General features: G+C 42.1%; 1 protein-coding gene across 1 annotated transcript in view; it reads right to left on the bottom strand.

The window, feature by feature from the left end:
- LOC127584282 (secreted frizzled-related protein 1-like) overlaps positions 1-17617 on the bottom strand; it is a 112664-nt gene extending 95047 nt beyond the window's left edge. Inside the window, exon 1 of the mRNA XM_052040949.1 lies at positions 16720-17617. Within this exon, the coding sequence (XP_051896909.1) occupies positions 16720-17248 (529 nt within the window). The 5' untranslated portion in view covers positions 17249-17617. The remainder of the gene's footprint in view (positions 1-16719) is intronic.
- Positions 17618-26072: the final 8455 nt, after the last annotated feature.

The following is a 26072-nucleotide window of genomic DNA, read 5'->3' as shown; positions in this document are numbered from 1 at the left end:
ATGCTGCCTGAATTTGCACCATTCTCTTTTTATTCGAGACTTCCAGCATGAGCTGTGCTTTGTTTCAAGAGGTAACCATTATGCGGAGGAAAGTTTCAGGGTAAGCCCAAGGCAGGGTGCTTGAAGTTCAGTACTTAACCACATCCCCTGCAGAATCCGAGGTAAGTGGTACCACAGTGAAACAAAGTTTGGGGGAATAAAGCAAGTTGTATACACAGGTGTTTCATGCAAAGCGTGGTAAGGATTCCATCAGCTGGTGAGTAGTGAAAGATTGATTGTGCTGGCGTGTTGGATTGCAGTTTCCCTGACAGACTCTGCTCAGAGCTATTTACGTCACATACTGATACAGTGGACCCCAGCCTCTCGCTGCCCGCTGCTGTTTGTTTTACTTGTCATGCTTAATTTCACAGTGAAGAAAGTAAAACCTGCTTCAGCATTTTTCCCCACTCTAGCCTCAGGGAGATTTTAATGCTTTTGTCAAATGACGGAAAAGACAAGCAGCTTTTATATATTTTTTGCTTCTTTTTCTTTTTCAAACAGCTTTGGAAAACTTCTCCCAGAATGAGCTCGCTTTTTAAATCGCATAAAATGAAGAGGATTTTAAACAACATTTTCAAAGAACTACTACACTTTCAGTTGATAGTTCTTGACATTATTGCTTGCTCTGAGACTTATGTTGCTGTAGTGAATTTCACTTTAAAACCTACAGTTGCTATTCCCCCAAACGCTTTCCACCAAAATCCCATCTGTGCTCCCCTCCCCACTATGGATAATCTGGTTCAGGTATCATGAGAAACTCGGCAATTTCTAAACTAGATGCACAGGCAGGAAACCAATGAAGTGCATCGCAAGTAGTTATCAGATGGTTTCTGTAATGGGCAGTCAATCCATTGCATCCACTGTTACCCTGGTGCAGGATTGGAGATCTAAACTATAGCCTCTTCTGACTCTACTTGTCGTCAGAAGTGAAGATCCTGTCCTCTTCCAAAGACACGTTCCCCCACTTGCAGCTACAAAGAAGGAAAATTCTTGGTTAAGTTACCCTCCACTTTCCCTTCCTATCTCCTTAGAAACAGAGCAAAGAGGAGCAGCCTGGTCCCTGACTAACTCAGTAGAGGGGAAGGATCGAATCTGGAGGCCTCTGAATTGTAGTGAGTTCTTCTTGCTGTTTGTTTTTTTAATATTGTTTTTAGCAGGATTTCAGATTTCAGATTAGATTATTGTCATTTACACCAGGGTGCGTTGAAATTCCTTGCCTGTGTGAAGGTCACAGAGTAAACAGTATACGTGGTATTAATAAATACAATAATAAGTACAGTGACAAGCGCAAAAGCAATGGAATGATGCAACGTATAGCGGTGCAAACTGAGGTAATGCAAAAAGAAAGAGGTAGGAAAAAGTGTTTGAGAACGTGGCAGCATCACAGGAAAGGGGATGTGAAAGAGATAAATTGATGTCAGTGTGTCACCAGCTACATCTTTCCCGTGGCAAATGTAGATTGGAAGTTCATCTATTTTGAAGAGAAACTGGATAGGATGATGTCCCTCATTCCCAGTCAGATGTTTTCCCATTTCTTCCCAGATCCACCTGAAGACACTTTCACATGTTTGCAATGACTTCTGCTCCAATCCAATTCAAATTCAAGTCTAAGCCAGGAGACAGACCACCAAAACAAGCACTTAGAAAAGGAAAATCTTTGAATTAAATCACTTCCTGGTAGACTTGTCTAAAAGGGCCAACAGCTGCTGGGGACATTTTATCAAACCCGGATTTCCTTTCTGCATCCAGAAGTTTGGGGAGGTCTTGCAGCATTGCCAGGCAGAAAAAAGATGTTAGTGCTCTGGGAGTGGAAGTTAGATTCCTTATGTTGCCAGATTCATCATTTTGTTTTAAGGAAGAAAAAATATCCAGTATTGCAAAATGTACCATGACACACTGATTGCGGGGATGCAGAGAATTTTTTTTAAAGTATTTAATTACTTCTCAGGACCTGGACATTGTTTGCAAGGTCATCATTTACTGCTCAACCCTGACTGTCCTTGAGAAGGTCGTGTTAAGCTACCTTCTTGAACTGCTGCAGTCTGTGTGGTGAAGGGGCTCCCACAGTGCAGCAGGGGAGGGTGTTCCAGGATTTGGACCCAGTGACTGCAAAGGCATGGTGATATACTTCCGTGCCTGAGTGGTGTGTGTCTTGGGGGGTGAACCCACAGTGGGCGGTATTCCCCTCAAATGAACCCCTTGCCTTCTTGGTGTGGAGATCGTGGGTTTGGGAGGCACTGTCAGAGTAGCCTAGGCATGGATGTGGCAAATACTGCAGCCACTGTGTACCAGTCGCGAGAAGAATGAATGTCTAATGTATGGATGGAGTAACAACATTTTACATTGTAACCTGCATCAGTAAATTAAGGGAAGCTCTCCCCTGCTGTGGTTCATTCACAGTGATGGGAGGAAGTGATTGTTACTTTCAACTAAACACCATAACATTAGGAATTAGCAGGAAACATTAGAGAGGCTCATAAACACAGGGTTCCACCAATAGGTCTGGGAATGTCCAGGCTCTTCCCAACAAGAAGAAGCATGGTGAAGGTGTTGGCCCAACAACCCCCCATTAGGTGCTTGTGGGAAACTCATGTGATATTCCAAGTGATTATTGTTTCTGCAAATGTTATAAGTGAGCAAAGGTGCAGTTTTCCATTTACTGTATTCTTACCACTGACCCTACCATATGCCTGAGCACTCTCATATTGTGCCATCCCCTGTATGATATGCGTACCATCACAGCATGTGATTTGCACAGCCCCTGGTAACTGCAGAGTAACCCTTCACCTCTTAAGATGTCCTTGAGTCTCCGTTCCATTCAGTGAGACCATGACCATCCTATACCTTAAATCCATTTCCAACTCTATTCTAATCCTTTGACTAATTCCCTTAGCTCACAGGAATCTATGAATCTTGAATGTAACCAAAGACTTAACTTCTCCAACTCTCTAGGGTAGAGATATCCAGAGTGAAAAACAGAGCCTTTCACTTAGGAATATAGAGTTTTATTTATCACAATTAAGTCACAACTGATGTGTAATCACTGCGATAATGTAAAAAATACATCTGCAAATTTGCACATAGCAAGATCACACAAAGAGTAATGTAGGAACAAGCAGATAATATGCTGTGGATCCCCTGTCTTACATCTCATCTCTGAAAGTGCAGCTCCTTCAGTGTGGCACTGGAGCGTCTGCCAAGTTTCAAGTTTTCAAGCCTCTGGAGTGAGATTAAAACTGGCAGAATTCTTGCAGACCTTGAAAGAGGTAACCTAATTGGCTTGCGAGATCTTACTCCAAGCTGACAGGGCCGTCCATCTACCCCTTGACCATACTCAAATATAATTCATCGTTGGATGGTTGAGGGCATATGAAAGATGAAATACAAACATAAGGGTATCTCTTCAATTCACAATTTGTTACATCATTGAGCAATTCCCATGGATCTGCTGGCCTGCTTACTCTATTTACAATGTTTGCTATTCATTATTCTTCAGGCTTTGGAAACTTTAATGCGCTCCCTTTATTACAAATGAAGGAAGAGAGTCTGTCAAAATACAAAAAAGGAATGAAGGTTGGTTTCTTGGAGGAATGGGATGAGGGAATTAATAATGAGGAAATAAGGAAATAGGCAGTAAAAGTTATCTGACTTGTATCTGACTTCATAGTGGAAAACACTCAAAGTATTCCAGTAATATGTAGTAGGTAATCCAGGGACAAAAGGAGAGAGAAATTTAAAACAATCACTATGATTCAATGAAAGGTACAGGTCAAACAAATGGGACTGAAAGCTGACATCCCCTGGAGCTGGGAGCCTGCAACCTGAGGTCTCACAGGAAATAGCTGCAGGAGTGGATGCATTGGTCATGATCTTCAAAAGATCACCAGTATCTGAAAAGATTCCAGAAGATTCAAAAACCACAAATGAAGCATCCCCTTTCAAGAACGGAGTGAGAGAAAAAGCAGGAAGCTATAGGTCAGTTTGTCAAGCATTTGTCATTGGAAAAATCGTACAATCCATTAATATTGAAGGAGTAGCATCGAGAAAACCATAAAACAATCAGGAGTATAAATATGTTTCCATGAAAAGGATATTGTGTTTGAATTCTTTGGATGGACAATTGGGAACCAGATGATTGAATGTGTTTGGATTGACAAAATGTGGTTGATACCAGATAAAAATTCACGACATTGGAGGGGATGTATTTGTTTGAGTAGAGAACTGGCAAGTCAACAGGAAATAGAGAGTTGGGATGAATGGATCATTTTCAGATTGGCAATTTGTAACTAGTGATGTGCCATTTGGTAGTTGGAATATAACATGGGGAAGTCTGAGGTTACCTACTTTGGTAGAAAGAATAAAAAAAATCAGAATACTGTTTAAAAGGAGAGAGACAGCAAAAAACTGATGTACATGAGATCTGTGTGCCGTTGCACCTTCACACACAGGTACAAATAATTAGGAAGGCAACGGGAATATTGGCCTGTGTTGGAAAGGGAGTGGATTATAACAATGGACAAATCTCGTTACGACTGTTCAGGGCCACACCCGAGGTACTATGTACAATTTTGGCCTCATTTAAGGAGGGATATACTTGCATTGGAGACAGTTCAGAGAAGATTAGTCAGTTGATTCCTTGGATGAAGGGGTATGTTGAATAGAAAAATTGAGCAGGTTTGTCCAATACTCATTGGAACAGAGAGAATGAGAGGTCATCTTAATGAAACAAACAAGCTTCTGAGGGAGATTGCCAGGGTAAGTGCTCACAGGATATTCCTCACTGGACCCAAGGGTACAGGTGCATAGTTCCCTGAAAGTGGCAACACAGGTAGACAGGCTGGTGAAGAAGGTGTTTGGCATCTTGCCTTCATCAGTCAGGGCACTGAGTGCAGGAGTTGGGATGTAATTTTGCAACTGTACAAGTCGTTGGTGAGACCTCACTTGGAATATTGTGTGCAGTTCTAGTCACCCCTGCTATAGGAAAGATAGATTGTAAGCTGGAAAGGGTGCAGAAATAATTCACAAGGATATTACTGGAGAGTTTAAGTTATAAGGAGAGGCTAGATAGGCTGCGACTTTTTTTCCGAGGCTGAGGGGTTATCTTGTAGAGCTACATAAAATCATGAGGGAGATAGATAAGGTGGTTGGTCACGGTCTTTTTCCCAGGGTAGGGAAGACTAAAAATAGTGGGCATAGATTTAAGGTGAAAGGGGAAAGATTTTAAAAGGCACTGAGGGATAACTTTTTCATGGCAGAGGGTGGTTGGTATATGGAAAGAGCTGCTAGAGGAAGCTATAGAGGTGGGTACAATTGCAAATGTTTAAAAGATATTTGGACACGTATGTGGATTGAAAAGGTCCAGAGGGATATGGGCCAGATGCAGGCAAATAGGAGCAATATCTTGGTTGGCATGGACAAGTTGAGCTGAAGGGCCTGTTTCTGCGCTGTGTGACTCCATGACTCGCTCTCTCCCTGTTACTGATAGTGCAGGAAAGGTGTTGAATATACTGTAAATGTCCACTCTTGCCTCACTTGGATTAGCCAGTCACACTTGCTTACTGTTTGGCAGGTGTAGTTAAAATGTCTCACCTGGTTACCATGGAGAACACTCCCTGTGAAGTGGCTGCAGATGACATGAAGTGATTTTCCTAAATCACACCAGAGATTGCAGTTCACAGTTTTCACTGTCTGTCAAATGCTCCGGCATGTTCCATGGTTATGAATGATGCCACATAAATGCAAATTTTCAAGGCCATTTCATCCATTGACAAATTAAGAAGCAAGAATAGCAAATCTAAAAACTATGCATTTTTACCAAGCTTTAATCCAATTAAAGCATTCAAATGTCATCATTAACCACAAAAATACAGCTGGAGTATGTTTATAATCGTCATCTGAAACTAGAGATGATGCAGCTGGTTTGATGTGCCTCCTCTGGTATCTGCTATGTTATGCACTCACTTACAACTTACACTGTGGTGTTTATTTCCATGAAGGTGGTGGTTTATGGCACAGGCTTCTACAGAATACACCACTAATGGCTGGGTGACATTCACAATGATAGTACTAACGGCTGCAATATAGCTGCCTTAAATTTATTTAAGGGAAATATGTGTAAGGATTTAAGTTCTGATTTACTTCTTCTTTCTTGCTTTAAAAGCGCCATTGGACTTTTTCCCCCTTGTGATACTAGCCTGTGATGGTATTTCAAAGACTAGTCTCATTTGCTATTCACTCACTTGCATCTCCTGCTCATTATAGCCCAAACCCCAACACTACATCTTGTTGTTTCATCCCCAATGAGTTTGTTGCATTTATTACTGGAAAGATATGGCTACCATTGAATTACATAGCACATACTAGAAAACAAAACCAGGTCATATTTGTTCCAAAATTCCACTGCATTTGCATTTATCGCTTCCCAGTGCACAGAAGTACCTACCCAAATGCAATTGAGGCTGGAGGCCAGGCAGAGCAGTGAATATTCGGGGGATGAGTGACTCCTCAAAAGCCTTCATGCCACCTACATCCACAATGCTTCTGATGTCCTTTGAAATGTTTAACAATTTCCAGTTCCTTTGAATATCCAATCCCTCTATACCTCCATCCTCCAGAAGACGCCTTTGCTTCTTCCGAGAATGCTTTCCCTCCTCCACCACCTTTCTCCTCCTGTCTGAATGTTCACACATTGAAGACCTTCACCTGCTTCCTCCAAGACAGAACAGAGTACCAATGAAAGGTCACAGATCTGTTCTCTTGCCCTGCAGAACAGTTAGAGCAGCTTCTTTGCTCCACTAAGCCTTGCTGAGCCTGTCACTTCAGGAGCTAATCTTCTGTGTAAGGAAGTGCTCTGATGCCAAGCTGTTGTGGTTCAAATGTACGCAATGGCTTGGAAATGATCACTGCTACATTTAGGGAATGTTATCCACAAATATCCTGGAACTGAATATGGAAAGAAACTATTCCTTCCATCGCATGGATATTTGAGAAAGTTATTAAATGAGTCTCATTCTCCCAATTTTTTAGGGAAGTCCTGTGACTCTATCCTTTTGAATCTGCAATCACCAGTCTTCCAAGCAGTGAATTCCTATCGGAATTTGGGGGAAATCATTACTATAATTGGACTACTGACAAAACTGATAACCTCAAAAGAGCACAACTAAGTGTGTGCCATCTTTTAACACAACAGCAGTGCAATCTCCACTGCATTATAAAGGAGTTGATTTTTTTTAAGTTTAGCATCTGATTCAAACAAAAGTCACCCACGTGAGGGGTCTCGACCCAAAATGTCAACTATCCATTTCCCTCCACAGATGCTGCCCGACCCGCTGAGTTCCTCCAGCAGTTTGTTTTTTGCTTCAGATTCCAGCATCTGCAGTTCCTTGTGTCTCCAAACATATTCAAATTTGGATGCCAAATTTCAACCACTTCTTCACTCGATCTGATGCCAGTGGAGATGCAGTTTTCTCATCCATGAGCTGTTTTTGCACCAGCCAATTCCAACACAAAGTATATGCCATTGAATTGGAATATCAGTGAGCTAACCTGTTCTAATTGGCCTTCCAATGAGCCTGTGGAAAACTGATAAATATAAACTGTTACTCCAAAGTGATAATTGTGACCTCTCCCAGGAACCAACACTGTAAGGCTTAAAGGTTAACAGTGAAGACCACGGTGGTTTCTTGAAGATTAAGGGAAACCTTGGGAACAGGATATGTGTACAAAATGCCACTCTGCGTATTTGCCACTCAAGATCTCTTTAGAATATAATTGCAACCAATGTTCCAATCCATTGCCTTCCAAGGCTAACGTTGTTTCCATCAGCAGAAAGTGCTCTCAGGTGAACTGAATTATTTTAGAGTTGATTTAAAATAGAGATCTGAGTAATGTGGAAAAATTGCAATCAGAGCAAAGGCATACAGCTGTCCAAGCACCCTGTCCTGATGGCTTCAGTGTTGACTTTTCAGTATAGGCAGCTCAAAAAGGCAAGGGTAGTCAAAAGATCTCCACCACAGACCATTGGTGCCACCAAGGACTGGTTGGTTCAACTGATGACTTTTTAAAAGTAATTCTGAAGATGCTGCAAGTTGGGAGGTGAAACAAAGCAACAATCCGTTCCTCCAACTCAAAAGAGTTTCTCTCACTACCTGATCTCCCTCCAGGCTCCTTCTCTCAATCTTTCCCCATCCACCCTGCTCTATCATCACTTCCTTCCTCCTCCTGTGCTCTGTTTACAGGGAGGGTACGGGGGTTACAGTGATATTCAGGAAGAAGCAGCCTATCCACCAGCCTTGATTTTTATTCTCTGCAACACTGGTGCACTGTGGCTGCAGTAAGTGCCACCTACAATGCGTTGCAATTATTCTTTTAAGAATAATCTGACTGCATCTACCAGACCTTGTGATCTCATCCTCCTGGAGAGACAAGGCCAACAACAGTGTAGGAACACTACTGCCTGTGGCTTCCATTCCAAGTCATAGAACTTATTGACTTAGAAATATGTAGGGAGTTCTTCACTGTAGCTACGTTTAAATCTTGGAACTTGTTCCCCAACATCGCTGTGGGAGCACCTTCATTGGAAGGATGGCAGAGGTTTAGAACATGGCTCACCATACCTTCTCTCGGGCAATTAGGGAATAGACAGTAGATGGAAGCTTTGGCACTGATATGCCCCCTTTGTTAATGAACGTAAGAAATAGGTTTTGCCATAGAGTCTTACAGCAAGGGACCAGGCCTTTTGGCCCAGCTGCTCCATGCCGACCAAGACTCTCATCTAAGCTAGTCCGATTTGCCCATGTTTGGCCCAAATTGCTCTGAACCTTTCCTATCCATGTACCTGTCCAAATGCCTTTTAAATGTTGTTAACGTACCTGCTTCAATCACTTCCTCTGGCAGCTCGTTCCATATACTGACCACCATCTGGGTGAAAAAGTTTCCCCTCAGGTTCTTATTAAATCTCTTTCCTTCACCTTAAATCTATGCCTTCTAGTTCTTGATTTCCCAACCGTAGAAAAATTATTTAAGTCGGCACAACATCGTGGGCCAAAGGGACCATCCTCCATCCTATGTTCTATGTTCTATGTTCTATTGTTCTATGTTCTATGTTCTAAGAAGACTGTGCATGTTGACCTTATCTTATGTCCCCCATGATTTTATACACCTTTATAAAATCATCCCCCATCCTCCTACGCTCCAGTGAAAAAAGTCCCAACGCTATCTATGCCCTCCCCCCATGATTTTATACACCTCTATAAGATCACGCCTCAGTTTCATACACTACAATGATAAAAGTCCCAACCCGCTCAACCTCTCTCCATAACTCAGTCCCTCAAGTCCTGGCAACACCCTCGTAAATCTCCTCTGCACTCTTTCCAGCTTAATGGTATCTTTTCTATAGCAGGGTGGCCAAAACTGAATGCACCATTCCAAATGTGGCTTCACCAATGGTCTTGTACAACTGCAACCATAAGATGATTGCCCAAGATGATTTCAGAGAAGAGACAAGTGGCCATAATGACTTCTTTCAGTGCAGTAGATTTTTATGATTCTGTTGTATTCCACATGTCTGCCTAATCTTCAATAGAAGGGTTTATCTCATTCCTTCTTGTATCCCTCCCTCTGTCGCTCCCAAGATCAACTTGACATAGTAACATTAGGGACAGGAATAGGTCATTTGTTCAATCACTGCTGATCTGTAACTCAAAGGCACTTTCCTTCCTTTGCATTATATCTTGGTACTTTTAGCTAACATTAATCAACCTACTTGTCTGGAAAGCTCCAGCTCTCCTCAGCATCTACAACCTTTCGCTGGAGAGGCATCGCATTTCTGCTATTTATCTCTTCCCACATACCCTCACAATCATGCTCTCTTTCAAAAAAATTTCCCTGACTACAGGCTGAAACTGCTATTGTAGAAATATAATGGAATCAACATTCTTAATCTTCCAATCACAACTTCTTTTGTATCTTAATTCCATTGCTCCTACCAGTCCAAGCTTCCACATTTCCACAGCTGCTTTATTCCGAACCGCGAACTATCATTGAGCAATGAGATTGTTTTATGTACCTCAAGGCAGGTCACTTGATGAACAGAGCAGCTACTCACTGCGCTGTGATTAAAAACAGAGCCTTAATACCACCCTGGCACTGCCGTAAAGCTCAGCTTTCTTCATAAAAAATTAAACATAATGATCCTTCCCACCCATTTTATAGACAACTTAGAAATTACACAAAAATATAGCAAATATTTCCTTTACAGGATTGGATGCAATAGAAATCCTACACTGAAGATGTGTTTGTGTACATGTGCCTGTTTAACTATGAATGTGAGTGTTAGTCTTATGTATGAATATAAATATCGCTGTTAATTGTATGTGGGAATGCATGCTATATTTGAACATTTGAACCATGTTTGAGGCAGGTACAATAATACTTGAGGCAGGCACAATAACAACATTCAAAACACATTTGGATAAGTACATGGGTAGGAGGGGTTTAGAGGGATATGGGCCAAACGTGGGCAAATGGTGAGCACCATGGTTGGCATGGACGTTGGGCTGAAGGGATTGTTTCCATGCTGTGTTAATCTATGATTCTATGACTCTATATGCATGTACATGTCTGCATGTTTCACATGCATTCGCATGTGTTTATATAGGTGTGTGTTTGGTGAGTATATGCATGCATGTGCGTCTGTCTGTACGTGGTTGCACACCTGCGTATGCTTCGGCTGGTGTCTCACAATGTGGTTGAGAAGCCGGTAACTGCAATTGATTCTTGTTATTCCAGAACCAATTTGAAGCAAACAAGTACCTTCCAAAACTAACACTTCTGCATACAAGCAGACAGAAAGTATGCCCCAGGTTTCTGTGGCTCCCTCCGGTGGAAATTTTAACAAAGCTTTATGCACCAGTTGAGCCTGTCCCCAATTGTGTGCCATTTGAGCAGGACCACAAGTGGCTTTGGATGAGGTGGGTGCCCAATTCTGTTCCGGGAATAATTAATTTTGTTTGGGAAGTCAGGCAAGCCAGGATTGTGTCCAATGAGATCAGAGCTGACTGACATTGGGGAAACGGCTCCTGGCACCAGGAGCAGGTTGCCTAAGATCAATGTCAAGAAGAACCAATAAAAACGGGGTGTGCCTTTACTTTCCCAGTAAATTACAACCAGAGATTATTTTAGGAGTTCACTGCACTGGCATAGATCCCTCACTTTCACATGGAGCATAAAGCTTGGTGTGAACTCGTTGTCCTGGCATGGATCTCACTCACCAGTCAGGTATGGAGTTCACTGCCCAGGTATAGAGTTCACTGCCCGGATATGGAATTCGTTGCTCTGGCATTAAGCCCACTGACCCAATATGGACCTTAGTACGCTGGATAAGAGCTTACGCCATACAGGTAAGTTAATGCTGTAACAACTGAAGACAGAAACTCAAGTGCACTTCAGTATTCAGATGCCCACTGCCTTGTGTGAAACTGCACTGCACAGCTCAGGAAATTTTGAAGTTTTTTCCCTGATCTATACTGAGTTAAATAATTTAAACTGGGATGGAATTACCATCGGTCTCAGTGCTCCTAGGCTGCACGGGGAGGATTTCAGATTTGATCTCCACTTCTATTTGTTATTCATGATCATGTAAAAGTGGGTGAACATGTGTCTGTGCCAATATAAGTCTGTGTGTGTGTGTGTGTGTGTGTGTGCGTGCGTGTGTGTGTGTGTGTTTGTGTGTCTGTGTCTGCACGTGTGTGTTTGTGTGTCTGTGTGTGTGCACGTGTGTGAGCACGTGTGTGTGTGTTTGTGTGTCTATGTGTGTATTTGTGCACACATGTTTGTGTGTCTGTGTCTGTGTGTGTGTTTGTGTGTATGCATGTGCATGTGTGTTTGTGTGCCTGTGTGTGTGATTGTGTGTGTGCGCATGTACGTGTGTGTGTTTGTGTGTCTGTGTTTGTGTGTGTGTTTGTGTGCCTGTGTGTGTGTTGTGTATGCGTCTGTGTGCGTGCGCATGTGGCTGTGTGTGTGTGTGTGTGTGTACATGTGTGTTTGTGTGTGTGTGTGTGTGTTTGTGTGTGTGCACACCCATGTGTGCATGTGTGCGTGTATGCCTGTGCCTGTGGGTGTGTATTTGCACATTGATGCCAACTGAATTCTTATGGCCCGATTGAGCTGCCCTACAGTCAAATAGCCTGAAATGAGATGTTAGTGTACGATAGTAACCTGCCACAAATAGGAGGAGTGGAGAATAGATAAATAAAGAAAACAAATGCAAAGATTCCACACAGGTTTCTTCCTGTAAATCTGTTCTACTTGCATGCATAACCAACATACACTACACCACAAGGTAATTACTTTCCTGACACAGTGCTAAGTTTGTTGCTCTTTGTTGCTAGCTAACAAGAACACAAGAAAATAGGAAAAGCAGTAGGCCGCTCGGCCCCTCGAGCCTACCCCGTCAGAGAGTATGATCTGCCCCAGGCATTAATTTAGCATAATTCACCCAGAACTAGTACAAAGCACTGTCGAACTTCAAGCCTGTATTTGGTTCATCCCACCTTGAGTTTCTGCAATCTTTTGCACCATTTTATAGAACGTGCTACCAGAAGCAGATCCATCCCACAAAACTGGCCTGGGGTGCACAAAACACCACCAGGAATTTCCTTTAATTGTGCTGTTTTGAAAGATTCTGAGAAAACTATATAAACAAAAGCTGGATCCGTGGGTCCAAGGACGCCCATAAAAATATTTTAAAAGGTCATCAGCAGGGTTTGTTTTTGAGAAACTCATAACTGTTTCCCAATGTCATTAATCAATAGATTTGTATGTTTTTTCTAAAAAAAAACAAATGTTGTTTGTATAAATTTGGTTGCCCACTGGTAGTGGATTGACATTTTAATTTAAAATGGTTATTGTTATATTTCCATTTTCGACTGCAGAAATCAAACTTGCCTTAGTTAACACTCCAGGCGTAACAGGAAATACTTTTTTGCAAAATGTTTAAAAGATGATTTTATAAAATGCTGCCCCGTTGCACACCCCTGGCATATTTTGCATTTGGTAACGTGGAAACGATTTGTGTGGAAAATTGAGAAAATCCACTTGTCAAAGCATTGCTCAGTTTTGGAGGCATTTTCTGCCTGACTTTGCCCAAACTGGAATCTCTGCCCAATAGTTCTTTTCGTTCACTTCACGAAACATGTGGCAATAAATGGTTTAATTTACTGCCTGTTTAATTTTCTGCCATTCACACACCCAAATGTGAATCTGTTAATAATTACAAAATCAGAGTTCCAAAATCTGGTCAAGATAAACATCATATATACAGACCATTACACAAATCAGACTGTCGCTTTCTGATAAATACACACAGCATTCTTCCCATTGCATGAATTTTTGCACCATTGGGTACTTTATCAACACACTCTGAAAATGATATATTTCATGTTCAGGGACAATCTCCTCTGTTGATATAAAAAGATTTCCTGTTAGTTAAATTTAAATGCTGTGTTTAGACTGGACTAAGTTCATGTGATGAAGTGTCGGTTTTCCAGTGTTTTGCTGGCTGAAGCCAAAGAGTCGTTCATAGTTTTAAAAGTGATGACACTTGAAAAGTGAGTCTTTGGGCTGTAACACTAACAGATAATGAGACTGATATAGAGCTTCGTCAGTATACCGGTTAATCTGCAAGTCTATGTAGTGAACAGATGACAACTTGCTTTCCTTTAACCAAGCAAAACACTGCCTGGAATGTCATCACATAAAGCTACACAGAAGGAGAAGTTACAAAAGTGTTCAGATGTCAGATTCAAGGCCCTTTAGATGATCAGAGAGATGTAGGGAATGAGGGAGGGCAGAAAAACCAACATCCTCATTTTCAAGGTTTACACGTTAAAGGTATTTGGCCAGATAGAATGTGATTAGTATCCAGGGACCTATATCCTTACAAGGTTGTGCCCTTAGCAGAAGGCTAGTGGACAAAACTGGTGCAAGGTTTGTAATTGAATGCTGACTACAAAACTGTGATTATTCAACGGTATGTGTTCAGAAGCCAAAGATAACAAGTATTTATTTGTGTATTTGGTGAATGCCCAATAAATTATCCTAACCTCTTCATTATATTAGTCAACCAAAAATAAACAACAATTTCCTCTTTAAGACATAACAGGGTCCTATGACTGCTGGAATAAAATGGAAAAAATATTAAATAGTTTAAGTGTTTCCATATCCCAGTAGGGGGACTGAGCTGATGGCCAACAAATCCAGAGCCATTCATGTTGTTAATGAATTTCAATTAAATATTCATTATTACATGCAATTTCAATTTAATGTAAAAATGCTCATATTTTTTCTCTTTTGGCAATTTTCTACTTTCTGCACCAAAAGGGTTTGATTATTATGAGGCTGCGAATTCACGGCCTTCTGATAAATCACCATGACCTCATGATCAATATCTTGGGGTGCTCAGCATTTTTGGGGAGGGAGGGGCATTGGAGATGGTATAAAGGTGGCCTGGCCCTTAGCTGGTAAGCAGTAACTGCTGTCAAGAGCAGGAACTTTGCCTGTTTCTCTCCCTTCCCACTGATGTGCCCCAACTATCAGTCCAACTGAAAATCACACCTTCGGTCATTGTGCCTCAAGGAGTTCATAAAATGCACTCAATGTAGTTCCTTTCAGAACTACTTAATGTGTGCCACGTTTCCAAGGAAACGACTACAAGTGACAGGCCAATAAAAAGCTTCAGTAATGATGCTGTATAGGAAGCAGTGGGAATAAAATCCTGCTTTGATAAAAAAAAGTGATGGACAACTGCCGATTAAGAACAAGCATAACATCAACATAAAAATCAAAACCATGCAATTCACAGAGTATAAGACAAATAACATAGAGATGTCCTACACCAATAATATAATCAAAAGCTTCAGACTATGATAATGAATTGCTCAAGATTATTATGTGAAACCTTTGATTACATTGTTATCTTGAAATCCCTGTAAATATCTATAATCGGATTTAATTACTTTCGATTTCAATTTGCTTGGGCTAGGTTGAAAGAAACTTTACAATAACACCCTTAAGGCATTTCTGAAGAAATTTGGCATTGGCACTGAAAGTTGGGAAGTTCAAACAATGAAGAATCTGCATTGACAGCGACATCTGTATCATGGATCCTCCCACTTTGAAGACCGTGGCCTCTATCAAGCAGCCAAGGGGAAAGGAACAAAAAGGAATGTAGCCAGATTTTCCCTTGACCAGCATGTGCGACATCTGTACACAGGTATTCATCTTGAAGATTGGGCTCATAAGGTGCTGCCAGGTCCACAAGCTACCCTGACTCTGAACAAGAACAATATGGAATGGAACATCTTTGTTTCCCAAGAGTTTTGTCAAGCAAGACCGGGGGTAGGAGCGGGAAACATACCAGAAAACAACTGAAAAGAAGTCAATGTTTGACTTCTATCCCACAGCTGAAGTACGCAATACTTGGAAGTTTTGAGACAGGAAACTTCATAACACAAACTATAAAAGACAACCTAGGGTTAACGTTTTCTTTCAGAGCTCTAAGGCTGGATAAACGATGCGGAGCCAGTGTTTGACAGCTCTGTTCTCACCAAAACTTATCCACATCCCATCAAAAATAATAGCCTTGACCTCTCAAACTGATTTTCGTTGACAGAGATGCACCCTCCCTGACAAGTCAAATGTCTGAAGCAAACTTTTCGAATGAAACAGACAAAATAGAATGGACATTTTGAAAAGTAGAGGTCAGAGAAAAAAATATTCTGTGTGCGTTACAGAAAAGCAGTTAACCATTTGAGAGCAGAACTGGTATCTGGGCAGCCATCACTCCCAGTCCTCTCCCCAACCCTTTCAATCACCCACCCTTGGTAAAACCAGGGAGACTTTTCCTGCTGAACTTTCACCACAACTCATCTAGTGTCAGTCATTTATAGCACATTAACACAGTTTCAAAACATCTGAATTTAAAGAAGCGAGAAAGGATTGCGAGCGTTCACCAATGATGACTCTGCCCTCATTTTACAGCTTATAGGATACATTTCTTGGTTTCTTATTTGTAAGCAGTTTTTAGCTCAATTATTTAAAATGGGTAACCATCCAGTTGAAGCCAAGGCAAAAAAGGAATGCAGTACAAATACCTTCTTAAACAAACTTCATTAATAACACAAGAAGGAACTTTAGAGGTCAGACAGTCATGGAGAGACATAGCACAGAGAGAGGCCCTTCGGCCCACCGACTGCTCACTGACCATCTACCACTCATTTACACTAATCCTACATCAATTCCATTTTTTTATTCTCCCCACATCCCATAAACTTCCCCCAGATTCTACCCCTCACCTACACACCGGGGGCAACTTACAGTGGCCAATTAACGTACCAGCCTGCACATTGTTGGGACGTGGCAGGAAACCGGAGCACCTGGACTAAACCCAGCCGGTCAAAGGAAGATCGGGAGGTCAGGATTGAACCTGGGTCTCTGGCGCTGAGAGGCAGCGTCTCTACCAGCTGCGCCACCGTGCTGTCATTTCACTGCTTCCATTGTAATTTGCCCCCTTCCCCTTACTAGCTTTAAGCAAGTAATTTGGTGAGTAGCGAGCTTACTAGTGCACTTTTGCTTTAACATTTGGGAATTTAGACAGACGACAGTGAAAAGATCAAGTGTTACCTTGTGAGTTTGTGGAGAAGGTGGAATTAGGATTTGGGAAGACGATGCACAAATCATTGTCAAGGGGGAACTTGTCGCATTTTAGCATATCTGGCCACGGGAAGCCAAAGAACTCCATGACAGGTGTGCAGGCGTCTCGGACTGCTGTACAGAGCGAGCGGCATGGGTAGATGGGTCTGTCGAGGCAGATGGGTGCGTAGAGCGAGCACAGGAAGAGCTGTGTGTTGGGGTGGCAGTTCTTGTTCAGCAACGGTACCCAGCTGCTGGCCTGCTGCTGCACCTCTTCCATGGTCTCATGGTCCAACAAGTTGGGCAAGCTCATCTTGTGATAACCCACATTGTTGCAGAGTCTCAGGGCAAAAGGAATATCCACGCAGTGCGGTGGCTTGATGTAAAAGCGACTGTCGGCTTGCCAACTGGATTCTTCCTCCTCCATTGCAGCACAGCAGGCAAAGAGTCCCATGCTCAGTGTGAGAAGCACAGTGCAAAAGTTCCAGCAAGTTTTGCCTGAAATCCCTCTCTCCCCCATTTTCCTTTGGTTTCTTTGTTACTGGCAAAGCCCTGTGCGTAGGTGTCAAGATTACTTTTCTCTGCTCTGCACCACTGCTGGACTTTATCTCTGATCTGTAAGCAACAGTCTTAACAGAAAGCAGCAGTGATTGTTTGATTTTAATACGTCTCTGCTTTAGAAACAGGAAAGCCTTGAAGATATCAGTACCTGTCTCTGCTTTTTCATTATCCAGGCTAGCCAGGCACTTTCCCTGTCTTTTAATTCACGTTTGAGTCTTCAATGCATGAAATGTATACATAAGGAGTGCTGATTTATGACGCTTGCTCCACTGATGTCAGCATCCAGCTTCTAACCACGGGCTTGCACTGCTTGCAATGTGCAGCTCTCTGTCTTCATCACGGACTATGAGCCTCACAGACCAACCAATCAGCCTGTGGCCGTCCCCTATTACACTCCTCTGGAAGTGTCAATTACAGCTTTTATTTACCAATCAGCTTTTTGTAGGTGAAGTGACAGGCACCCCACCTCCCCCACCCCACCACTATTCACCACCCACTCCCCTCTTTTCCACCACCCCAGCTCCAAGCTTTCATTTCTTCCTTCAAAAGAAAAGTGAGGTAGTGTGGAACAATTGTGGTGAAATATTTATATGACAGTCCGAGTTCTTTCTGAAAACTCTTGAGTGCTAGCAGTTGCGAGAGACATTTTAAGCAAGTGATTCTTAAACGTGTGGCATTGTTTCAGTGAGTTTTAGTTTAACTTGCCTGAAGCCCTGTTTGTATTTGTCCAATGACCTACTTGTCAGCTTTAGATCAATTTCATAAATTCAACAAAAGAGAAACAGGCCACCCCGGACTCTTGGGCCTAACTTAAGATCCTTTCGCACTGTAATTGTTATACCCACTCCTCTTGGGGAAGTGGGGAGAGAGGGGAGAGGAATCTGTCCATTAGTGTAATGCTGACAAGACCTCAGCAAAACTTGCCAAAGTGCTCAAAATGGGCACACATACAGACGCACACACACACACACACACACACACACACACACACACACACACACACACACACACACACACACACACACACACACACCCACAAACACACACACACACACACAAACACACACACACACACACACACTCCAGGATTTATTCCAGGAAGGCACTTAGCAAAACAAAAATCCCTCTTCCTTTGTTTCACCTTCCCAACTAGCTTGGCGAAAGTTGTGCTTGAAGGTGTGGGTTTTCTAATCAATCTCTTGGGACAAAGCTACTGTCTTGTCCCTGGATTTTGTTAGTAAAATCGTGCTAATGGTGTTTTACAATTTGCGGTGCTTGTGTTCACTGTTGTGAATGAAACACTATCTGGCTCACCCAGATCTTAATTGGTTGAAACAATAGTCATAATTAAATCGAACCACTGCCAGGATTCTGATGAATGTCAGCATTCCGCACCTTTGTGCTTCTCTCTCTTCTTGTCTTCTTCTTCTCTGTGTCTTGTTTTGGGAGGAGGTAGATGATTAAATCACGGGGAAATTGGATAAGTTGCTGCATCTCAGAGTGGGCAAGATCTGAGTCACTAAACAGCTTACCGCCAGTCATCCTACTATTTCAGGAGTGTTGGCTGAGGCTCATAAGGTGGCCAAAAGAAACGGCGGAATAACATAGTCATGGTTGCCATGGAGATGGAGGGATGGACACTGATGATTGGGAGGAACAAGCTGCTAACTGCTCAGAGTGGTGCCATCACAAGTGGGCGTCTCTAATTGGGCCAGATTTCATTGTCCATTGATGTGTACGCCATTTTGAGGCCTATTGACTTGATGCTGAGGGGAGTGGTGGTAGAGGAAGGGAAATGGAACTAACCTAGGGTGGCAAATACCTCTCTTCCAGACATCAACATGTCCCCACTGTTGAAGAACATGCACATCCAGAATTTTGCCTCACAAAACATCTGAAGACCCACCAAGCCTGACAGATGACATCCTTGATTCAAGGACAACTGCCTACGGTCATCAGACAGTATGACCTGATGTCCACCCAATTACATTTGAGAAACATATTATATACACACAGTTACATATAGACCTCATGGGCTAGTTGTTTAAGCACTTAGGGCTTGTGGAAAGTTTTTTTTTGAAGCCTAATCAAAATCTCTGCCACTTACCTCCTCTACAATGCCCCTGATGTGGGTCCATAAATCATGGATCACATTATAGTTTTATGAGAGGCATAGATAGACAGCCAGTGGTCCAAGGTCAAGGTAAAGATGTCTAATACTAGAGGGCATGCCTTTAAGATGGGGGGGGGGGGGAGTTCAAAGAAGATATGTGGGGCAAGTTTTTTCAGGCAGACAGTGGTGGGTGCCTGGATTACGCTGCCGGGGTGGTAGTGGAGGCAGATACAATAGAGGTTTAGAGCTCTTAGATAGGCACATGACTATGCAGAGAATGGAGGGATACGGACCATGTGCAGGCAGATGGTGTCATTAGCTTAATTAGTTCGGCACAACATCGTGGGCCGAAGGGCCTGTTCCTGTGCTGTGCTGTTCTAACTTCTACATTTCATATCACGGGAGCCACCTTTCAGCAAAGGCAGATATCAACTATGAAGATCACCGCTGCATCCTAAGGTGGCTAAGGTGAAGAGTGTTCAGAGAGCAAGCCCTCAAAGTTCATGGTTTACTGACCAGTGATCCCTGCACTCCTGTTCTCTATAAAATACTGAAAGAATACCAGTTTCAGAGGGATAGATAAAATGGCTCAAAGATGTTCTCAAGTGTGTTTGAAAAATGTAACATCATCACAAACCTATAGGAACCCTTAGACTGTGGCCATTCAAACAGAGGAGCACTCAGGAAGGCACTAAGTACTTCAAGACTCCAAAATGGGAGCACACGAGTGCCAAGCACAAGCAGTGGAAGCAAACCTGAACAGCCCAAACGGCCCAGACAACGATCCTGTCAGTCACCACCCCCGCCACCCCCAAACTCCCATCAGTTGCAGAGTCTGTGGGAAACTATATGGAATTTGTCAGTCACCTCAGAGCTGGAATGGAGGTCACCTTTGAACCCAAGGGATTGCCTAAGATTTTGGAAAGTCACCCATGTTAATTCCTGATTTTTCCTGAGTCAATGGGTTGGGCTACAGCAGACGATAGACAGTAGGAGGAAAATCAGTGCCGGTTGGCTGTGAGTCACCACTGCTGGATGAGACATGTGTTGGTAACGGACACCATGAAGATTATCAGTGAGTGGCTAGATGGCTAACGTTCACTGTCTAGGTTCACGTATGTTAAATAAATTTAAAAGTCATTTGCAAAAGATGACGCCTCTGGTTAAGTCAGCATTTAATGCCCCTGCGTAGCTTCTCCTAGAGAAAGTGATGCCAATCCGTCTTGAAGTGCTGCAGTACTTTGGGCGTAGGTCCTCCTGCAGTGGTATTCCAGGATCTTGATCTTATCGAAGGGATACTGGTAGATATCCATTGGGACTTGTTGCCCAATTCCAAGTCATCACTTGAAAGGTCCTGGGACCAGGGTTGAGAATGTTTGACCCATCATAATTTATTTGGAATATTCCAGCCCTATCGAGTATTAGTGAGGTTTGTGGGACTGAATATTATTTCAAGGATTATGTGTTTCTTCTTTTCCATCTTTCCAAACTTTTATCTTGCTTGGAATATAGAAATTATTCATAATGTATTTGTTTTAAATTTGCATTTAACTATTTTAAATGTAAGGTCTTTCTCCCTAAATCTGAAGGATATTCATGATTTATCTCTTCTGTCTCATTTAATATTTTATATACCTTGGTGATCTGTCTCTGTTATTCATAAAAATCTTATCTGTTGCATTCCTTTTCAGGTTGGATGTAAATCAACCCTGTTGTTAAATGCAAGCTCTTTCTTGTTAAATGTTCACACAACCATTGGTTGGCAGAAATTGAGGCAGGACAGTTGTGTCATTGAACAACCATGTGCATGAGACAGACAATTCCATTGTTTAGTCAAAAAGATAAGAGGCAAAATGTTTTTCTTCTGTAGAACCCACAGACTGCAACTAAGGTTGCAGAAAATTGAGATAAAATGCACCATAAATCTTCAACGTGAGCTAAACCTCAAGATAACCACTCTGAAGTTTTCAAGATTATGCAGCAAGTGTCCTTCTCTATTTAAAACAAAACAGAACAGAAAATTGATACCAAATTATTTATTAAGAGATTGTCCTCAAATAGCAAGAAATAATATCAGTTTTTCCCTCAATGTCAGCAAAGAGCTGGATACTGACTTCAGGAAGTGGGGCAGTGCACATGCTCCTGTTTACATCAACAGTGCCGAGGTTAAGAGGGTTGAAGGAGTCCAACCACGTAGACGTCATTGCTAAGAAAGCTCACCAGCACCTCTGCTTCTTCAGGAGGCTCAAGAAATTTGGCATGTCCCCTTTGACTCCACCAATTTTTATCGATGCACCATACAAAGCATCCTATCCAAATGTTCATGGCTTGGTATGGCAACTACTCTGCCCGTGACAGCAAGAAACTGCAGAGAGTTGTGGACACAGCTCAGCATATTGCAGAAACTAGCTTCCCCTCTATGGATTCTGTCTATATTTCTCGCTGCCTTGGTAAAGCAGCCAGCATAATCAAACACCCCACCCACCCTGGACATTGTCTCTTCTCCCCCTCCCATCAGGCAGAAGATACAAAAGCCTGAAAGCACATACCACCAGGCTCAAGGACAGCTTCTATCCCGCTGTTATATGACTATTGAACGGTCCCCTTGTACAAGGTCCCTAGCTCCCCTAGGACTCTTTGACTTCAAATCTACCTCGTTATGGCCTTGCATCTTGTTAAGTGCCTGTTCTGCGGTTTCTCTGTAGCTGTCACACTTTATTCTGCATTCTGTTATTGTTTTCCTTTGTACTACCTTAATGCACTGTTGTAATGAAATGATCCATATGGATGGCTTGCAAGACAAAGTTTTTCACTGTACCTCAGTACATGTGATAATAATAAACCAATTTAATTTATGAATTTATGCAGGTTTAATGGAATATTGCATAGTCTATTGCTGTAGCCTGCCAATGAGGATGTGATTGGATAATTTCCCTACCAATCAATCTTGATGACCATACTACCATAAGTGACTGAATTGGATATCATTCACACCATGGCTTTGCCCCTTCCTATATCTGTAATCTCCTCCTGGTCTGCCTGCCTTCAAGGTCACTGCCTTCCTCCAGTTCTGGCCTCCTGTGCATCCCCAATTATAATCACTCCATCACCAGTGACCTTGTTGTCAGATGCCAAGACCCTATTCCCTCCCTGAAGCCCTCTGTTTCTCTCTCCTCATTAAATCCCAGCTCATTAACTCAGTTTATCTAAACTAATTTCTTCTTATTTGGGTCAATGTCAACTTTTGTTTCATAATTGCTCCTGTAAAGCATCTGAAGGCATTTCACGAGGTGAGCTGTTCTGAATAAATGCAAGTTGTTCTTGTATATTTTACCTCAGACACTCAATACTATTTTGTGTAGTATGCCAAGACTAATTCTATCTGAGCCTAACATCAGCATATAGGTGTTCCAACAGGGAACTGTAAATGGAACCTTGTGTGATTGAAAAATATGAGCTCAGGAATAGGATAAGGTCATTCAATCCCCAAGCTTATTCCCATTCATTGATCTAATTCCAAAATCCATCCACCTGCCCTCTTTCTGTATCCTTTAAGACCTCATTTAACATAAATACCTTCGTCTCAGATTACCTGAGCTCACATTTGCTGCTTTTTGTGGGAGAGAGTTTTCACCTCTTCCACAGCACACATAAAGGTGTTTTTCCTGACTTCTCCACAAAGTGACCCAGCTGTGATTTTAACCCTACGTCTCCTTCTCAGTATCTCAAGCTCCCATAGATGTTCTCCTTTACTTCTCCTCTCACTGAGGATGAGGCTGATTAATCTGGATTCTTCCTTTCCTTTGTGAGGCAGTGTCGTATCTCCAGGTGCCATAACCCAGGCTTTTATGCATATTTTACTATCAAATATTTTGGCAAGTAACAGCTTTGTTCCCTTCAAAGTTAACCATCAGGTTCTTGAACCGACCTGCACAACCCTAATCCTACCTCAGCAACGGAATGCTACGGACCACCTCTTGCACCACCATGGACTTTTCTCTGATTGCATTTTTTTTGCACTGATGTCTTGTTTTGACAGGTTTTTTTCTCTTCACTGTCTTGTATAATTTACGTGTAATTCATATTCTGTGCATTGTCTATACCTCCATGCCTGTGATGCTGCTGCAAGCAACTTTTTCAGTGTACCACTACCTCACTGTACCTGTGCACATGACAATAAACTCGACTTGACTTGAAATGTTCCATTTCACCACATCACAGCAGGGACAACAACAACCACTTATTGTTCTCATCTGGGACTGTGGAGTGACAACTCCTTTCAGTGGAATGTAGCCTAGGTGACAAGACTAACAATCCAGAGATATAGACTAATGATCCAGGGATGAGGTCCAATCCCACCATGATAGGCAATCCACAAAAATTCAATTAGATAAATTCTGGAGCTGAATGAAACTAAAGTCAGTCATGGTTGTCCTGCAACTATCGGATTGTTATATTCCAAGCCATACAAGTTCATTTGAAATCTTGGCATTGGTACTGGTTTATTATTGTCACATAACAACAAATTTCACGTCATATAAGTCAATGATAATAAATCTGATTCTGACATGTACAGAGATACAGAGAAAAACTTAGTTTTGCAAGACATCTATACAGATCATTTCAAAACACAAGGACATTGAGGTAGTACAAGGGAAAAGCAATAACAGAATGCAGAATATAGTGTTACAGTTATAGAGAAAGTGCAGTGCAGGTAGACAATAAGGTGCAAGGGCCATGACAAAGTAGACCATGAGGTCAAGAGTTCATCTTTAGTCTTATAACTGTGCGATAGAAGCTGTCCTTGAACCTGGTGGTGCGTGTTTACAAGGTTTTGTTTCTTTGGGAAGGGGGAAAAGAGAGAAAGTCCAGGGTGGGAGAGGCCTTTGACTATGCTGGCTGCTTTTCCAAGGCAGAAAGAAGTATAGACTGAGTCCATTGGGGGGGGGGGGGGCTGGTTTTCATGATGGACTAAACTGTGTCCACAACTCTCTGTAATTTCTTTCGGTCTTGGGCAGGCCAGTCGCCATACCAAGCTCTGGTGCATCTGGATAGGATGTTTTCAATGGTGCAATTATAAAATTTGGTGAGGGTCAACTGGGTCAGGCCGAATTTCCTCAGCCTTCTGAGGAAGTAGAGGTGCTGGTGTGCTTTCTTGGCCATGGCGTCTATGTGGTTGGATCAGGACAAGCAATTGGTGACGTTTACACCTAGGAACGTGAACCTTTCTGTGACAACCTGCTACTTTCAAAAGGAAATTGGATAAACCCAAGTTTCTCACAGCCTGGAAAAAAAAATGTGCACTCTTTCAAAGAAGTGAGGAAATGGACTGAAAACAGCAAGCGTTGCTGGCTTTTGGGAAGTAAGCAAAGGAATGGGGCCAGTTGGGTAGATCCTCCAAAAAGCCAGCACAGGCACAAAGGATTGGATGGGCTCCCTTCTGCTGCGTGATTCCATGATCTAACTCCAGATGGATCCAGTATGTTGGGAGGAATTTCTGCTGTCTTGAACTCAAGAATTAATCACGCAAACTATTTCCTTGACAGCATCCAGCCTAGCCCAACAAACAGTCTTTGGAAACAGTGGAAGCAATATTCACAGACTGTGTCAACACAGACTTATTTAAACTTTGTAAAGTACAATAGAAAACTGATTGTGGAAAAGTTGATGATGAGCTGTCATGCAGTATACTGCAGTATACTGTCAGCTTAACTGCATTGTCCATAGTTAAGGTTGTTTACCAGGAACCAGCTACTGTGTGTTCTTAACCCATGAAGGTAAATTCTCTCTGTTTTCTTCCATAATCCCTGTTCTCTCCCATTATGCCTCGCCTGTGATTAATTGAATGAGCAAATTGCTTGGTCTTAAGACCCTGTGAGTAGACAAGGGGATTCCTGCTGATTCTCCTTGCCTCCCTGTTGGGAATTGTTAAGCTTTGGTCAACAGTGAGATGGCAGAGACTGCATTCAGTACTGTGGGATGTCAAATCTGGAGGTTTCCTCTGTGAACAGTTATATTCTTCCAAAATATTCCATGGCTGCCAAACAGACAATCTGCCAGCAGATATTAAAAATCTATAAATTCTCATATCACTGAGAACATAAATTAACACCAAAGTGAGAAGTCAAAAAATGATGAAGTGTGATTAGAAAAAGGAACATTTCATTCAAGAATTTAAAATAGCAGGCTTCATTAACCCTTCAGATGAAAGAAGAAATATTTTCTTTCAGCAACCCGTTAAATAACTGGAGTTGATTACATGGGATGGAATTATGAATCACTTGGAGAAACTTGTGTTAAACAGGGCCATTTGGTACAAGTTTCTAAAGGGTGGCTCATAATTAATCAATCTTCTTGAATTCCCAAAAGAGAAAGCAGAGAGACTATAAATACAGGAGATGAAATGGTGGTTGTTTATCTGAATTGGCAAAAAAAATCATTTCACGTAAGAGACAGGGGTTGGGAGTTTTGAATAAAACATAAAGGAACATGTAATCACAAAAATGTATTGTTGGAAGATAAATATCAATGATACACAATAGGTCTGTACACTTCAAAAATAAACAGCATCAGAAATACATCTGTCATGTAATATGGTTGCTTAAGTACTAACCCCATTCCTGTCCCTCTCCTACATACACACGACCTTAGTATATGAAGCCAGCTATTG

Source organism: Pristis pectinata, chromosome 29, assembly GCF_009764475.1.
Source record: "Pristis pectinata isolate sPriPec2 chromosome 29, sPriPec2.1.pri, whole genome shotgun sequence".
NCBI classification, from domain to species: Eukaryota; Metazoa; Chordata; class Chondrichthyes; order Rhinopristiformes; family Pristidae; genus Pristis; species Pristis pectinata.
Note: the sequence above shows the minus strand (reverse complement) of the source record. Positions and strands in the feature narration are given on the sequence as shown.